The sequence below is a fragment of the Sinocyclocheilus anshuiensis genome, unplaced genomic scaffold, assembly GCF_001515605.1.
Source record: "Sinocyclocheilus anshuiensis isolate Anshui unplaced genomic scaffold, SAMN03320099.WGS_v1.1 scaffold1351, whole genome shotgun sequence".
Classification (NCBI taxonomy): domain Eukaryota; kingdom Metazoa; phylum Chordata; class Actinopteri; order Cypriniformes; family Cyprinidae; genus Sinocyclocheilus; species Sinocyclocheilus anshuiensis.
The window spans coordinates 109,071-128,087 of NW_015537982.1; the positions used below are offsets into that span (position 1 = coordinate 109,071).

The 19,017-nt window shown below is 35.5% G+C and overlaps 1 protein-coding gene and 1 pseudogene across 2 annotated transcripts; one reads left to right on the top strand and one right to left on the bottom strand.

Moving 5' to 3' along the window:
- Positions 1 to 5,884: 5,884 nt before the first annotated feature.
- Positions 5,885 to 13,572, bottom strand: LOC107673810 (protein phosphatase Slingshot homolog 3-like). 2 transcript variants are annotated; one of them, XM_016467614.1, is made up of 12 exons: positions 13,456 to 13,572; positions 12,007 to 12,126; positions 10,880 to 10,917; positions 10,594 to 10,777; positions 9,934 to 10,049; positions 9,280 to 9,348; positions 8,774 to 8,839; positions 8,196 to 8,472; positions 6,781 to 6,909; positions 6,649 to 6,695; positions 6,320 to 6,466; positions 5,885 to 6,089 (listed from the first exon to the last, which is right to left on the bottom strand). In XM_016467614.1, exons 2-12 carry the CDS (start codon positions 12,052 to 12,054, stop codon positions 5,885 to 5,887), a joined length of 1,326 nt encoding a protein of 441 aa, XP_016323100.1. In that variant the 5' UTR covers positions 12,055 to 12,126; positions 13,456 to 13,572. The 2 variants fall into 2 exon arrangements, with proteins under 2 accessions (XP_016323100.1, XP_016323092.1); XM_016467606.1 differs by having other exon boundaries at positions 13,307 to 13,572.
- A 2,795-nt stretch (positions 13,573 to 16,367) lies between these two features.
- LOC107673838 (sushi repeat-containing protein SRPX2-like) overlaps positions 16,368 to 19,017 on the top strand; it is a 7,205-nt pseudogene continuing 4,555 nt past the window's right edge.

The following is a 19,017-nucleotide window of genomic DNA, read 5'->3' on the forward strand; positions in this document are numbered from 1 at the left end:
GTTGACAGTGAATTGATTCAGTGGTTTTCAGTTTGATTCAAAATAGTTTGTAATTATATGGTTCTTAAAATGCTTTTCCTGATGCATTTCAGGCAATAAAAAATGACAAAACACTTAAGACCGTTGTAAATGACACTACTGTGCAAACATTTGGGGTCAGTAAGATTTTTTTTTCTTTAATAGTTTTTTCAGCAGGGTGCTTTAAATTTATCTAAATTGATCAAAACTGAGAATAAATACTTTAGTAATGGGACAAAAAAAAAGCTTTTTATTCATCAATGAATCCTGTGGTTTCCACAAAAACATTAAGCAGCAGGGCTGTTTTCACAATTGATAAATGTTTTTTGAGAACCAAAGTAGCATCTTAGAATGATTTCTGAAGGCTCATGTGACACTGACGACTGGAGTAATAGTCACTGAAAATTTAGCTTTGCATCACAGGAATGAATTGTTTTTACATATTTTAAAATAGAAAAGTTATTTTAAATTGTGATAATACTACACAATACAGTTTTTACTTTTTCTCATCAAATAAATGCAGCCTTGGTGAGCTGCAGAGACTCCTTTCAAAAATATTTGAACAGTAGTATATGTTATTAGTGGCCCTGCTTTGGTGCTTTATTAAAATACATCTTTTAAAATATGGTTACAAAAAATTGTGTACTACAACTCTGTAAAAAAAGTTAATTATTGATGAACGATTTTTAATCAGTCCCCACATCTAGATTATTGCTTAGCTACAATTTATGACCTGTTTATCTGGCCAAATAACTACAAGTATTGCTCTATACAGCTTAGTTGCTATAGTTTGAATTTTAGTAAAGACATTTCCCGTAATATATGTAAAGCACTAGTATATATATTAATGTGAATTTTCACACACTTTTACAGTAGCGTTATTAAGAATAGGAATATCTTACAACAATGAAACACTCAAAGTGATACAAAAACAATCAATGAGAGTTTCCGTTAGATATTTCTCAAGCCACCTTGATAAATTCATTTTAATTTTTATAGCACAGACGACATTGTATATCAAATTGAAAAGATACATGTTCAGATCAGTCATAAATAGAAAAAGCAACATCAACCTTGTCTTGATATTTAACGCCACCCGATACCAACAATGGAAATTCTAGTTACATCAGAATAAAATGTAACACCGTTTTTGAAGTTGATAAGGCATGGCACATTATATACTAGGTGAGGAAAATCAGCACTTTGAAGGCTGTAGGTCATCATCTATCGCTAACACACATAATTTAAAACATTCTCATGTGAAAAAGAACTGCAAAACCAGTGGCGCCTCGATACTAGGAACATTCCACAACATAACTTTGGTTTCACAACATTGGCACTTTGTGCAATGACAGTACACACTTTTCAACATGTTTTACAGCAGATTGTATATACTTTATACATACAGGACTCATGCTTCACAAAGACAGGCTTACATACAGTACAAACAGCATGCATACAGTCTGATACTTGAGACATCATGCAAAGACACATATCAACCACCCCTATAGCTAAAGACACATGTAATATGTAGAAGTTAGCGGTGTTAGTTTTAACTGCACGAATATAAAAAACAACAAATGTAGTTATTTTGGTTCACCTCTATCCACTAAAGGCACTGAACCATCATGCAGAATGATTGAAACAGCAGAGAAGGTTAAATAACTGGCACATTATTTTAGGAAAATACTCCTCAGGTTGTTTCCTGCATACTGTACAGGTTAAAAACAAATATTAAACAACATCTGCTTAATTTAAAAAGACATGAAAATAGCTCCAAGTGTTAAAAACATATGATATAGCATGAGTAGCTACATCACTGTCCAGAAACTACACTACCATTCAAAAGTTTGGAGTCAGTAAGATTTTGTTTTTGAATGCTCACCAAGGCTGCATTTATCTGATATAAAAACACAGTAAAACAGTAATATTGTGAGTAATATTTTTGCATATAATAACTTTTTTATTTATATATTAAAAAGTCATTTACTTCTGTAATGCCAAAGCTACATTTTCAGCAGCCATTGAACCAGTCTTTAATGTCACATGATCCTTTAGAATTTGTAATATGCAGATTTGGTGCTCAAAAACATTTCTTATTATCATCAATGTCGAAAACAGCTGTGCTGACATTTTCAGGGTAACAGTGATACATTTTCTTATAGAAAAAAAACAGCACTTAATTAAAACAGAAACTTTTTTAATGTTATAAATGTCACTTTCGATCAATTTAATGCATCCTTGTTGAATAAAAAGCACTGATTTCTTAATAACCCCAAAGTTTTGAATGGTAGTGTACATGAAATAAAAAGTTTAAATCTTTGATTGCTTCCTCTACACCTTTTCACTCCACAGAGGCAGCATAAAGCTTCACATTCATGGAGAAGAAACAGCTATAAAGTAGATTATTGCATAGGACTCCTAAAATGTGTGAACCACACTCTTGTTCATTTATTAAAAACAACATGAAACAATGCTATAGAGAGAAATAGTTCATGTTTCTGTATAATGACATGAGAGATAACAGCCATAGAGAAATACTCCACTCTAATACCATATTAAAATCTGTGAAGTAAACTGAATTTTATGGCTCAGTATGAAGATGCAAAGGATACAGAGATTTCAAAAGGCACAATGTGACATTTTGAATGATAATGCTCTGAGGAAAATGGTTCCTTTAACAATACTCACTTGACAAGGGGTGGCTGAAAGAAACTGGCCATTATAGATTTTTTTCAACAATCCACCTAAAACTGACCACAGTTTATGAGTTTTGGGCTAGATGGACAGGTGAGGGAAAAATTTGTGAGACATCCATTGATATGCAACCATGTGCTTTCATGTGTTGAATATTGAATATAGTAAAATGACCTAAATGAGCCTTAATACAGCATCTATATGAATAAATTCCCTAATTTTATTGTGCAATGACTTGTCAAAGAACTTGAAATGATACAATCAGGAGGATAAGACTTGTGCAAGAGTTTCCTTTATATTAACATCACTATGTGTTCTTTTTCCTCACCTTTCTACGTTTTTATTCCTCTCTCTCCATATTTCTTACCACGGCCCTTTTTTAAAGTGCTTCAGATACCAGCTTCATCCTGGCTGGTGTTCTGTGACTGCCTGCTGCTTGGTTCAGGAGAAACATCAACATGCACTCTCTGATGAGCCAAGCCTCTTCTTCCATGACTCCGCCTTCGTTGAGCAGGAGAAAGTCTCTGACTGACAGTGATCTAAACAACAGGAGTTCTTCAGTTAATGCTTGTTTTTATGTGCTTTGATTTTTTTTTTTTTCCAAATATCTTTATTAATCAGTTTCGCTTTTGAACAAAGACTTTCTTTTCCTCACCTCTTTATCGATCCCTCTGTCCTCATCGTCAAGCTGAATAGACTGCATTAGAGAGAACAAATCCATCCTGCCACTTCTGCTGGGGCTAGACGACACCTAGGATAAAGTGTTGCAAACATAAAAAAAAAAAAAGTACTTCATTTCAGTGCACCCAACCCACTATTTAAAGGGGTCATATGATGCGATTTAAATTTTTCCTTTCTCTTTGGAGTGTTACAAGCTCTTGGTGCATAAAGAAGATCAGTAAAGTTGCAAAGACTAAAGTCTCAAATCCAAAGAGATACTCTTTATAAAAGTTAAGTCAACCACACCTACCTAAAATGGCTCATTATAACACGCCCCCACATGTCTACGTCACGATGTGGGGAAAGTTGCATAATGCCGCCCAAATGTTCACGCAAAGAAAGAATGCGTAACTTTGATTCTCGCTGTAGTATTGTTGCTGCCGCCACCGCCATGTCATGGAGAAGCTGTGTGTTTCGTCGTGAAAGCAAAACTACTTTGTTTGGCCTTCCAAAAGAGGACACGACTAGAAATCAGTGGATAAGTTGTATTTACAACACTGTTCCAGAACATTTCAACCCAAATAATCAGATGTGAGAAACGCATTTTACGGAGGACGAGGACTGTTTCCTGGGAGAGTAGCCTACAATGCCGGTGTCTGTTTCTATAAAGTGGGGCAATTCCAACTTTGCAAGGACAGTCTGGCGCTTCTGACTCACAGCCTGTAAGTACGTTTTCATATTTAAAGAATTTGCCACTGATGATGTTCTTTTTAGCAACGTCATATGACCCCTTTAAAACAAACCCCTGCATCCTGAAAAACAGAAATTCAGCTATTTTTCAAAAATGACCTAATATTACCAAATTTGATTATGCGGAGTTAAAAAAAAAATCAATAAAAACCTTCCATTATGTACAGTTTTTAATCACAAAACAAGATCTCTCTCTCCCTTCCTCTCTCCTTTTATAGATACAAACAAAACATCTGGGGTCACGTTAGCATTTTCTTCTGCCACTGGCCATAATTTCTAACCGTGAAATCAGGATTAGGTATAAAATAATTCATACCTTCAGAATAATTCATACATATGGAAATCAGCTAAGAACTGAACAAATAGTTGGCTCAGAAAAAGATGAATCATGACCTTGTGGCAGTTTTTCTGGTGATTAAGGGATAATTCAAGACCTCTTCACCTTAAAATTGGGTGTCAAAAGCAAAAATGCAATGAAATGCACGATATACTGTGAGAAAGTGTGATGTGCTAGAGAAAAACATGCACTATTTTTGGAATCAGCACCCCAGAAGTACTAAGAAACAAGTATTCGATTTCATTCAGCAGATATGATGCAGGATTGTGCAATAGTAAAGAAAACCACATTAACATCTGGAAGGCCTTTACAATGGTTAAATGTAATGAATTTAAATTGTTGGCCTCTGAGTGCTCTAACCTTATCACTTTCTTGTACAGTAATAAGTGGGTATATATATATATATATACCTAATTCTGTGAGTGGTTTCAATTTATCACATTTAGTATTTAGCCTTTTCTGTCCAATTTTGTGTAAAAATGTCTTGATATCCCAACTAAATGAGTCAAGAAAGAGACTGCAGCTGACATTAATTCCAATACATTTGACAAATCAGTCTTCTGCACACAATATGCTGCATAAAGCCTCGGCAAATACCAATTTGTGTCTGTATTTTATACATATATCGAAAGTCTATAATTTAAATGTATAGTAAACAGTTTATGCTGCAGCTGATCAATCAGAATATAGTATTTCAGAAAGCTGTGTAATACATACACTGCCATTCAATGAAATTCAGTGAGTCAGTGAGATTTCTTTTGAAAGAAATTAATACTTTTGATTAATTCAGTGCGACCTTGCTGAATAAGTCACAGTGAAAACATTTATTTTACAAAAGATTTATTATTTACTTTAAATAAATGCTGTTTATTGCTGCTTTTGAACTTTCAAAAAAATGTATCCTGATGAAAAAATTTGATAATTTCTCCCCCAAAATATTAATCGTCAGTTTTCAACATCAATAATAAGAAATGTCTCGAGCAGCAAATAGCATACAAGAATGATTTCTAAAGGATCATGCGGCAATAAAGACTTTAGTAATGACTGCTAAAAAGCTTTGCCATCACAGAAGTAAATTACATTTCAAAATATATTAAAACAGCTCTTTTAAACTGTAATAATATTTCACAATATTACTGTTTTTTTACTGTATTTTTGATTAAATAAATGCAGCCTTGGTGAGCATGAGACTTCTTTCAAGATCCCAAACTTACATAGCTGTGACTGTTTGAGATGAGTTTGTGTATCTGCACTATTCAGTCAACACGATTGAACAATAAACCAGACTTGACTTGACTTGTTTGTACCTGAACATCTATTGAGATACTAAACAAGTGGGAAAATGTCAGTATTCCTGTGTGAATGCTTGTTTGTTCAAGTATGATGACCGATCTCGGTACAGCACCATTATGAGAGTGCAAGTCACCTGGCATTGAGGATACCGCTGTATGTATGCAGCTGTTTGAGGAAACCTTCATTGGGCTGCACTATAGGCCGTCTTTCTCTCATGTGGTTGAGGGCTTGGTCTAATGTCCAGCCCTGCTGCTTCATCAGGTAAGCAATTACTGTGGAGGCAGAGCGAGAGACGCCCATCTTACAATGGACCAGTATGGCCTGTCCACTCTTCCTGTATTATCATCAGTACAAAACAATGACATAATATATTAGAATGAGACAGAGCACAAAGACATACGCTAATATATTTCACAGGGGGTTAGGTATTCCATACTGCATGTGTACCTTAATATAAACCAATGCATTTAACAGTCAGGGTAGACAGACTGCAAGCACAAAAACTAAATGCATGTCATCCATAAACCAAAATGAGGAAGAGGAGTGTGTGTGTGTGTTGAACACCTTGCTTCACTGATGAACATGTATGTGTTGTTCCAGTGTGAGAGTAGGTCGGTCGCCTCCACATCGTAAACTCGGATATTCATATAGGTGAAAGATTCTGGAAAGAAGTTGTCAATCTCCATGGTAACATTCAGGATGTAGCCCACACTACCAAAAACAAAAATCATAAAAATAATTGTTCTTTCTATTCATCTGCTGCAGAAAATGTTAATTTAAAAGGATAACTCAATTATGTCAATTATTTAAAATATATTAATTTGATCATTAATTAAAAATAATAAAGCATTAAATTATCTTAAATTATTTTAATCCTAATTAATCCTGTATACTTGTTCTTCTGTAGTTCTTCAAAGTTGGCAGCATTCCATTCGGAACCCTTTGGGGGAAAAGAGGACAAATAAATGACTGTGTATTTTCCAACAGTATAGCAGACAAGGCAGAAGACAAATGTCAACAGTAACCAAGTAAAGGTAGTCCAAGATTCTGGAAGGTTTGTCCATCTGTGCCATTGTGACCATCATCTCATTGTCAATATACTCCTTGTAGTCTTTCATGTCTATGCCTATTTTGGACTCCAGGGATGTTCGCACCTAAAAACACACAGAAAGAGTGACTGTAGCTCAACTGTATGGTGCTAGAAACTCCAAGATCATGGGTTTGGGATACAAATCACATTAAATGGCAAGTCACATGAAATAAAATGCTTACAAACATCAAATCAAGCTTCTCACTAAACGACTTCCTGAATGCTGCTCATGTCTATACCACAAAGATTCTGTGGATAAGACAACAAGCCCAGGCACATTAACCTTAAGTAAGTTCTAGAAGAAGAGAGTCTTAAAAAGGTGTGTCTTCAGGCTTGCGCTACCGCTCAAATGACTGGGGTCAGTAAGTTTTGTTTGAAAGAAATTAATAGTTTTATTCAGCAGGGACACATTACATTTATCAAAGTGACAGTTAAGACATTTATAATAATAATACAATTTTTAATGTTTTCTATTTCAAAACATGCTGTTCTTTAGAATTTGCTAGAATGCTGAAAAAATGTATCTTGAGCACCAAATCAGCACATCAGAATGATTTCTGAAGGATCATGTGACATTGAAGTAATGGCCACTGAAAATTAAGCTTTGCCAGGAATAAAATTATATTTTAAAATATATTAAAACAGAATGCAGTTATTTAAAATGGTAACAATATCACAATATTAATATTTTACTGTATTTTCTAAATAAATACAGCCATTACCATAAGAGAATTATTTCAAAAATGATTAAAAAAAAAAAATCTTACCAACCCCATAAGTTTTGAACTGTAGAGTACTTTGAATAACCTTAAAGGGGCCATAATTAAATAAATTCAGTCCACACAGACCACTTTCTGAAAATAAGCTGCAAAAACATGCAAATTGTGAAATGTTTTGCAACCTGTCGTAATGCAATACTGGCTTTGCAAAGTGCCTGTTATGGAAGGATGGACACCAAACCCACAACCATAAAAACAAAAAAACAAAAAAAAAAACGTTGCATACATATGCAAAAAGTTAACCAATCATAACATACTGTAAAAAACAAACAAAAAAAAAAACAGGTGTTTTACCTGTATTTTTCACTCCATTGCATTGTGTTTTAGTCTGTAATGTCCATAAAACAATTTTTACAGTTCAGATGTAAACATGAAATTGTGTTTTCAACCATTTGACTTCTGTTATATGACCTATTTACACCCAATAAATATAGAGTGGAACTTGATTTTATCCATCAGGAACTGATTGGATCATAAAAAGTGGTCTATAGGTGACTAGAGAGGAGAGCTTGGTGACGTTGTGGGACATTGTTTGAAAAGCAGAGTAAAGCCTTACTCTCTTTCATTTTACCTGCTTAGAGGTAATGTTTTCCAAGTCCTCAGTCCTCATGATATCTCGTAGCTGGGCTTTGATCTCCCTCTCCACTGACTCCCGATTCGACGACGATCGCCCTCCAGTGTCCTTCCTGACTGACTCCAGGCCAGTCATGGCCGCCCATTCATTAAGGCAGTGCTGGTCGGATTCCACGTTCTCTCTGTAATGCTGTGCCCACTCCAGTCCGCAGCCAGGTATGACAGCCCCACGTACGGCCCGTTCACAGCAGCCATGCAGCGCCTGCAATACTGACCTTGAGCAAAGTAAGAGTGACAAGAGAGTGCTGTGAACAAGCAATCAACAAACCACAAACACATTTACAAGTTACAGAGCTAATTTAGAGGCTTTATGCAGAGGTCTAACAGGGTACATGTGATGACTGACTAAGGACCAGAAGAAAGACAGTTATAGGCAATATCAGAATAATAAAACAAATAGCATTATAACTGTGTGCAGTTAAGTGTGTGCTGGCTGCAAGACCAAAGTCACACTGTATGTCGTTGATGGTTGAGGAAACTAGTTGTTTCCTCAGCATTTCCTGCTTTAAATCTTACCACATCGTCTGAATGGACACAGGCTTGAAGATTCGTGTCACTTCTGCAGATGTCACACTGAAACCTCTGTAAAAGAACAAGTGCAACAAACTGTCAGAAAAGCAGAAGTCTGGGGCTGAGGCTTTAACAGTGTACTAAGATAAATTATAAAGTGGAAGGTTTTCCCATTCAAACGGAGCACAGTTCTATTTTATTTTAAATGTTTACATTTTTTAATTTCATATCAAGTTCAGTTATATTTAGTTTAGTGTTGACTTGTTTCCTAATTTTCTAAAGAAGCAAAGACTTTGTACTTGAGCTCCCTTCAATTTAAAAGCTCAAACCACATTAAAAGCGTATGTGAAATTTGACTTTAATGACAAGATAATGATATCAAGATTGCTCTTTTATAGTACTAAAATTAAACACACACTTTTGCATTTTTTTGCTTTCCCTGCTATTATTATCATATATTTGCACTTTATTAATTGATTTCTGGTCAGAATGAATCAGTTTTATGTTCTTACCCATCTCCATCTAGGTAAACCTGTGTGTCACTCCATATTGGCAAGACAAGTCCAATAGTGCACTCATCACTGAGGAAGAGTAAAAAAAAAGACATTTCATGACAGGCTGAAATATAATGACATTTTAAATAAAAATCTGCTAAATGTTTATATTTAAAGACATTCACCCAAAATAAAAAAAAAAAACATAAAATGTATATTTTTCATATGTGCAAAATATATTTTGAAAAATGTCTCTGCATTTTTTGTCCATATACAAAAACTCAACAGTTACCAACATTATTCAAAATAACTTTTTATGTTTTACAGAAGAAATAAAGTAATACAGGTTTGGAGTGACATGAGGGTAAGTAAATGATAACAAATTTCCTTTTTGGGTGAATTATCCCTGCTACTAAACAAGGACACCAAGTTTGCAAAATATCTGCACATTCCATTTCCAAAAAAAGTAGAATGTTAAAAATAAATAGTCTCCTTGATTCAGTTGTGTGTTGTGAACAGATGTTATCAAAAATGCAACAGTATTTAGGCTGTAAGACAATAGATATACAAACAGGTATGTCACGCATACAATTGAATATTTCGGAATTTTTCTCTAATGAAATAAAATCTGCTTATGATGACTTAATAATTTAGTTTATAAAGATGTGCTACCTGTTTAAGCCTGGGAAGTCTATGCCAAGAAGTAGACTCTCCTGTTTTTTGATTAGTGTGCCAACTATAAGCAAATACCTCACTCTGACTGGGCTCACCGACTCCAAACGCACAGCCTGAGAGAGGGAGAAAGAGAAATTCAGGTCCATTGCTAATGAATCAGACACAGAAGTCTGAGCTGGATTCATTAGGATAATTTAAAATTACTGAGCAATTAAAATGAGATCTTTTCCATTATTATAATTCAAGCACAGCACCCATGCATGCTGTTTTTTAATACACAATTTACCTAGTAAATTGTATTGTGTGTAACTGTATTCTTAAAGACAAAGCAAAGCTATTGTCATTTCTGCATAGCAGAAGATGGAACAAACTAAAGTGTCTCCAGAAACCACATTGCAGAACATGTGATGTTACATATGCAAAACATTGCCTCCAATATACACAGGCAGCAAGTACAAACACTTCCATAAATCTCACACGGACAATAAATAGTGCAAATGCATGAGGTATTTTCACACCTATTATTTTTCCGGTCATTTGTGATTACAACATTTATTTAGTAGAGGCTTTGTTTAATTTGGAGTTACCATGACCATGGCGACCCTGAGCATAGAAAGGCAGTGTAGTTAAACAAGAGTGGGTTGAGGAAATCCTAACCAATTTGACTGTGTCCTCCGGTCGTAGTAACGAAATCATTGCATGCAAATGTCTGCGTTGAGTGTCAGAGGCTCGGTCTCCTTGCCTAGGACCTAGCAGAGAGGGTACGGTTTCTTCATGTAATCCCTCCCTCTCTCCCTCTTCCACCAGGAGCACTGCCCCCTTAACCAGGGCGAAACTTTCTCTGGGGTGCAGAAATAAATAATTAATCAGTTACGCATTTCTGGAGGAAACACTATATACACTAAAATACACACACGATTAAAACTGTATCACAATCACTCACCTTTTCTGAAGTCTTCCTCTTCTTGGGATAGGCTCATCCTTGAAAATAAATTTAAGCTGATTACAATTTATTGAATTAGAAGTTACAGGACAATATAACCCTAAGATCTGCCCAGAGAATGGTGATGTTAAAAATGGGTGGTGGGTGAATTGATTATGTGATGCACTTAATTGCAAACAGACACCGGTAGATTCTGCTTGACTCCTCTGGATCATCTGACTCAGTAAGTGCTATTTGCCAAAACAGCTGAATAAAAACTTGCACCTGGGAAGGGCTTTTTAGCCTTTTTTCTCACCCATAACTCACTCTGAGATGAGTGACTGGATAAAAAAAATAATAATTTTAACGAAACCTGTAAACACAATGACTAGGCGTTTGGACAAAATTGCCAACTGTAATGCAGTGACAGTATGATAAGACACTGAGGAAGCTCATACTAAAGACGATAAACAGAGAGAAACAAATAGAGTGAGAGAGCAAGACAGAGAGAAGGACACCAAAGAGGCTGCTATCAGTGCTTCTATGGAATGAAAGAGGAGACAGTAACATTACCTGTTATGTGACTGACGTGTCCAGACAGAGAGAAGAAGAAAAAGAAGAGAGGGGGTGGAGAGGAGGGGCAATGAGGTTTTAGGTTAAAGCTCCGGTGAGACTTTACTCAAAATAGTCTGAACATAGTGTTTTATAGAAGTAGATACACAGTATGCATGGGTTATGGGTGAAAAGGGAATCTTGTGTTATATAATAAATACAAAGCCTACCAAACAAACAATAGAGACAGAGAACTTGACATTGTCCAATACCGCTCAAGACCAGCAATAAAAATTATCAGGCATTTTGGCTGTTTAGCAGAATCCTCACATAATTCTGGGGCTTTTTTTCTTTTGGAACAGCATGAAATTAATTCTCATATTCAGATTCACAGCAAATTTGGAAAGCATTTGGAGCACTACCAAATTATACATAAACGTGTGTACAGAAAAAGGTGTAGAGTAACTGGACACACACGGAGGGAGTGGGAGTAGGGTGAAAGAATGTGTGGAGAACTGCAACTGACACAAAAAGTGCAGATTTTCTTCTGTAGCATTTTAGAAATGCACATTTTCATTAGGCAAAATAAAACTCACCGGTGTTGTGCAAATAGACTGCGTTCTGTGCAAGGTCAGCAAAGCCATTCCACAGCCCGTTATCCTGCTTTAACACCAGCAGATGAGTCTGAGCAGCTCAACAGAATGCTTGCAAGTTTACTGGGTTGAGTAGGACAAAAAAAAATAAAAAATACACAAAACTGATGAACGGTACTACAACCGAAAATGCAATACTAAATCAAGATGTTTATAGTGCCACTAGACTGAATTATTTCAGAGCAGTCTCAGAATCTGTTAATAACATCCACATACATTTCGCCACCTGTATGTCCTTTCCAAAAATAGGGTACAAAACAGGCCCTGAAACTCGTTTTAAAAAATGAAGTCATTTTAATTTAAAAAGTAAGAGAAAGGAGATTATTAACCTTCAGAGAGTGTTTATCATCAACCTCAGGAGGTCAAATAAAATTTTATAAGAGCAGTTTTATTTTCCATTCATTTTCTACAGGGTTTCACCGTAGAAAGAAACTTATATTTAACACTTCAACTTCTGTACAAATTCTGAAAATAAAATAATTTACTACATTTTCTTTTCTCGCAACAAAATGTAGAACACAAAATGTGGGAGTCCGCTAAATATGTTAATAATTAAAAACGGTTAAATTTAATACTAATTTTAATTTAAAAATCAACTCCATTTCAAAAGTCATTGCAACTGACTGTCAAAATTATGACACTGTAGTATGATTTTAATTTTTAGATTATTTCAGATCTAAGGTCAAAAGGTCAAGGCATTTTAAGCGGGACCAAAATCTCAATTTTAATCTGATATAATTTATATATATATATAAATAAATAATAATAATAATAATAATAATAATAAATTGAATAGTGTATCAAGTATCTAAAACGTGTCAAAACAAAAGAACCTAATTGAATTTGTGCTTTTAATGTCTTAAAAGTCAAGGAACGCCAGTGTATCGTATTAGTGTAACGTGCTATTAATTCTCAACACAAATCACGTAACAGATAAACGAAATTAAACAACCAAATGGTCCTGCGGTCTAAGATGGAGAGAGACATGCCGTGTATTTCTTCGCCATATCCATAATAAAACGCGTAACCGATCCCATATTCTCTGAAATGTCATCAGATATCAAAATATGTGCTCGACGTGTTGAATATGTAGATGAGGCTTTAGCGCGTCATGTTGAAACGGTCTACAATTTCGCAGCTCAAGCATTTGCGGTTTTACAAGACAGACTTGGAATCTATGCATGTTAGATCTTACAGTTTCATAGTTGTCTGGAAAAACGTCGCGATAAAGTATGCCACATACCTAATATCCTGCTATTATGTCTGTAGGCTGATGCTTTATGCTTATGTAGCTCCAACACAGCTGTTTTGACCAACAGACTCGAGCATTGTCATTTCCAGTTCCTTAAGAAAAGCAAAGGAGGGCGGACTAAACATGGAGAGTTCGCTTACCTGATGCGCTGAAACGTAGCGAAATTAAAAGGATTCCCTCCTAACTGAATCTACCTCGAGAAATCGTGTTAGTTCTTTTGATCCTATGATGACAATTTTTGCATTGGTCCAAAATCCATTTAAAGGGGAAGGCAGACTACTATATCATGAAACCAGGAAGACTTATTCTCGGCCGAGAAAAGTAAATGTGCCCTTAGATGGAAGAGGCGGATCGGGAGTAATTCGTGTATTAAAGTGACAGAGACATACTATTTAGTTCATACTATTTAGTGCCTTATAAAATGCCAGTACACTTTTTTTTATAAATGTATTAACTAATCCAGCCTTCATTTACAAAATAAAAGATAAACAATGCTTAAGTCAAGCAGTACAGGACACATTTAAGAGCATATTATAAACAAAAATACAATGTTAAGGACATTGAAGTGCATATTATAAACACAAATGCAATGTTAATCTAAAGACCAAAGGTTAAGATAAGAACTTTAAGTTCAGCTAATTATTTCATTGCACTACCAACAAACGAAAGTTTACTTTTTTATTTTCGTTGTGCTACCTAGAACATTTGTCACATTGTACAGCAATGAAGCATACCTGCAACGAAAATGCAATGCTATGAAATGTAATTGCAGGGAGGAACAGCAACAAGAAGTGTTTACATGACAATATTGTGTTCACACTAAAAACAAACTAAATTCATCTGCTTGCAATTGCGCATGGTAAATTTTCCACTCAAAATGTCTGATCTGGCAAAGTAATTATCTGCTGCATAGGGATGGGTGATACCACTTATTTTGTTTTCGATACGATACCGATATTTTTCAAGGCAGTATCATGTTTGAGTATCGATACTTTCGATACTCGCGTCAATATCGATATATCGATACTTTGGAGATACGCCCATCCCTACTGCTGCATAGCAGGGAAGTCTTTAATACTTTGTACAACAGTTATTTAAAGTCCTTGAATTTTATTGACAGACTGATTTTTTTATAGGTTACATAGTTACGCCAGTAGGCGGCGACCAGTGACTAATCATGCACTAAACACCGTCTAGTGTACGAATGGAACACTACTCACACTTAACAGAAGAATTCTACTTCATACAAAAATATATAACATGAGACTTTACAAACAGGGACACATTTCACACAACGAATGACGACGTGAGCACTGAACTCACATTTGTAGGTGTTTTCTGTAAGAAAGCGCCATCATCTACCATTCCGTCCGCGACTCGAGCCGGGTAACGTAAAGTAAAACCCACCCCTTCCGCTACGTTTCAGCATTCCACGCTGTTTGTGTTTTTTTGGTTTAATAGGTTCGTCATGCAGGTACACGAAATGCACTTTTGATTGCAGTTTTCAGTGTGAACACACTACTCACATTATTTATAATAGAATATATGTGTGTGTGTTCTCAAAATAGGCAAAGTCCTTTTTTTTTTTTTTTTTTTAATCAAATGTAAATTCCTGTCCTTTTGGTTAAATAAAGATTACTCACACTACCAAAAAAAATTAAAAATTCCAAAATAATAACTCAAGGCAGTAACAATTTAAACAATATATTTTATTTGTGAACTATTATGTTCAGCTATTCTTTTTTAACTTTTAACTATTTTTGAATTATTCGGTTCATCAGTCATCAAAGCTCAGTACATATTGGTCACAGACACAATTCAACAAGCTGATTTACTCACTAAAAACTCCCACAGATCATGTTTTCAGGCCATTTTAAGTCTTATTTTGATGTAACAAAGTGAATATCTAAGTGTGTGAGTTGTTTACTTACTTTTTTAAATGAGTCTTCCCATTAATGCCATATTGTTCATTCAGACTGATTCGCAAACGTAGAACGCACATGAACACAATAGGCGGGATTTATCGCATGAACCAATCACAGCCGAACATAGCCAGTCATATCCAATCATATCGTGATGGAGGCATTGCCTCCTCTCACGTGATTTTCCCCCATTCATTCTGTTACCCCCCCACTGCACGCTTTAGTTGGTCTGTTAAAACTCAATGGGCTCAGAGGAGGTGAGAGAGACTCGGACTCCCGCTGTAACTTTACCTGCTGGTGTCGCTGTTGGACAATGTTTCTTTAGAAAAACGAGTGATTTTATACACTTTTTAATGTTATATTTTGTAATATTGGCATTGTTTTATTTTTGTACTACTAATTTTTTCTTATCCAATATTTGGAAGATATATATATATATATATATACAGTATATACACAATTCAATTTTTCTCTGCTTTGCACACAAAGTTCAATAAAATTACGTTTGAAGAAAAATATTTTTTTAGCTATGTAATATATATAATGTATTACATTATGCATGATAAAATATAAAGATTTCACAGTGATTTGATTCTGTAAAGTAGCGGAACGCGCATGAAGAGGCGGGATTTATATTCATTCATTCAGAATTTATCAAATGCGTGATTATTAGTATTGAATGAATCATTGTTTCAAAACATCTTCAATCTTGCAGGATTGAAGATGCTTGAGGATGTTTGAAATGTATTCAAATCTTACCCTATAAATCTAAACTAATTTCTTTGTCTTACCAACCGATATATTTTTTGATCTTTAATTATTCGATATTTTCTAATTCCTTTTGCTATTATGGAATACTAATCATTAGACCTTATTTGTTTGACCAGAGTTTCAAGAACAACGATCATGGAACAGCAGTGCCACCAAGACTTTCAAGTCCGATAGTGCAATGAAGAACTTTTGTTCTGAGATACAAGACGCCAGTCGTTTGAAGGCTGCGTGGGATTCACTGCTTGGGACTAAATTCTGCCAGGAATTAGTTATCCGAACGATTACTTCGGAAATAGCAGAATATATCTTAAGTAAAAATCTGCTTTTAACATTAATATTTCCGCCTGACGTCCAGTGCAATGAACAAATTAATTATTCTTTTTGTTGAGTTGTGCATCATTTATCAGACTCTGGGTGATTTCACTGAGGGCAAGACATCTGTATATTCTCATTCTTTATGAAACTGTAATCTTCACTGGATTGAACAGCGCAGGGTTATTTTTGTAGAGTACAGAATTGAAACTTTCTCGACCGTTCAGCTGTGATTTTGTTTACCTTTGCACTGAAGTTACGGACTATAAAATATTGGTTGAGAAATGGAGATTTTAATTAATTTAAGAACGAATTGAATATAAAGACCTTCATAAATAGTAGTATGCAGGCTAAACTGACAGACTAAGCAACTTTTAAACATTGTTTGTTAATTCTGTTTTAGTCGTGCTCCTTTTCCCTCCAGCTTGATTCTCAAAGCCCCATTGTCATTCAATTGCCTACTAGTTTGTCTGAATGATTCCAGGGGAATAAGTCACGTACATTTGGCTAAATGAGCAGAACATAGATTTAAAGATACTTTGTTTACAACTAAACAGTTGTGATTATAACCTAGTGACCCAGTAAATGACTGAGTGTGAGCTCACCATCTGTGTCAAGAGCCCTAATTTGAACTACAAAATGAAGAACTTTACCTCTGTCATCTCTGGGTCGATTGTCCCACTGTGGAAGCCAAACAAGCAAGCAAGAAAGAAATATCTTGCCATGTATATGCTACGCAAGTGAATTGATTATTCAAAACAAATGGCTGTTCATAGGAGCTTGCATATTTATGTGATTAACAGAGCAATGAGGTTTGGCTTTCTGCACAGGTCCAAATAGTTTATGAAAATGAGAATCAAATAGTTTGTGAAAATGAGAACATTTTCCTCACACAAACTGGAAAGTTTCCCCTTAAGGACAGCTACATAATGTTTTCCAGGTTGTGTAAAGCAGTGTGGGTATTGACAAATGTTGAGTCACAGTCTTGGTATGTTACAACTCTAGACCAAGGTTCCTCAAATCTTGCCCTGGAGGTCCAGTTTAGCTCCAACCCTGATCAAACTCAGCTACCTGTGATTTTCTAATGATCCTGAAGACATTGATTAGCATGCTAGAGCTAAACTCTGCAGGAAAGTGGATCTCGTGGGCCAGATTTGAGGATCCCTGGTTTAGACTGTAGACAGCTGCAGTCTCTAGGAGTATGAATTCTACATTTATATATTGAAATTAATGTATTTAAAATCTGGCCATCTGTCGATAATGATTCCTTGCCTAAAAACTAATACTCTGGGTTAAGCTCCAGCATCCCCCGACCTACATAGGACAAACGGTTTGTAAATTGGATGGATATTTAAAATGAGATACCTCTAGGCCTGGCAACATCTTTGCATGCCGTTGTCCTCTTTCCATATCATTAGCTTAGATTCCAATCTTCTTTTGCTCAGACATGTCTCTGTTTTTTTTAATGTTATTTTACAACTTAAATAGTAAGAAATACTAGTCTCTATAAAATTATTTTCAAAGATCTTAATCCAGTAAACATGGACTTGGCTGGATCTTCAGTTTTCTGTGTGCAGGGAGCAGCACCTTTTGGCAAATGCAATTTTGACATTGGTTAAAACAATTCTGTCCTAGATTTCGGCTGACGTTAATACATACTGTACAGTATTGAACTTTGTGTTTTTAAAGCTCCCTTAAACAATCTTCTTGGTATATTTTTCCTGAAATTATCCTTTTATTTTTAGGGAAAGCTCATGGTTATAAACTGAAGAGTTCCCCCAATGAGTATTAAAGAGGTTTGTGTATGTGAAACTGGAAAAACATGTGTGAGAGGAAAGAATGATGATGGTGGTTGTGCTGCTTGGAAAAAAAAACAGGGGTGGTTGGGGATCTTTTTTAGTGGTCGACCGATATATCGCCAAGGCCGATATATCGGCCGATATTTGGATTTTTTTTTTTTAAATATCAGCATCGGCCGATAAGTTTTTCTGTTTGGCCGATGTGTTCGAGGCGGGACTTTTATTTTGACGGCGCTGAGAACGGTAGCGCATGAGCGCACATGGCTCACATTCTTCCTCTTGTTCGCTGTAGTCGTTCAGTTCTGTTTAATATGGATAGAAGTCTATCTAATAATCAGATAGAACTGTTAAACAAGTGTATTAAATTGTATACAAAAAAGTATTATAACGATTGCTTTAATATTAAATAAACATTTAATTTCACAAACCTTGCAGACTTAGTCGAATCTAGTTCAGATCTTGTGAAGTGTGCATTTGTATCCTGCATGATCGCGTGTTCTCTGCGTGATTGTCGGTCCGTGCGAATTAAATGCTGACAGGAGAGTTCTGCTTGACTGGAGACACACGATCGACAAACTTTAAATTAGTGATTTCAAAATATGCTGCACTTTATGCATTTGTCCACTGTCATATTCATGTCATTTTCTTTGTGTGCTGTATGTAAAATGAGTGTTACCTTGGCTTTATTTAAAAAAAAAAAAAAGATTCCCAATGCAACTTGGGATATTTGTAGCAAAATCCAATTTGAAATGCATTCCGAGCTGACCACGCCCACCCTCCGTCAATCATTGCTTCAAGGCAGGGATTGGCGGAAGCGTGTTACGTTTGGATCGTTTGAAACATGGCGGCTGGAGATCTGATAAGATCGTTGAATTCACTGGCAGATGAAGTGGAGCAT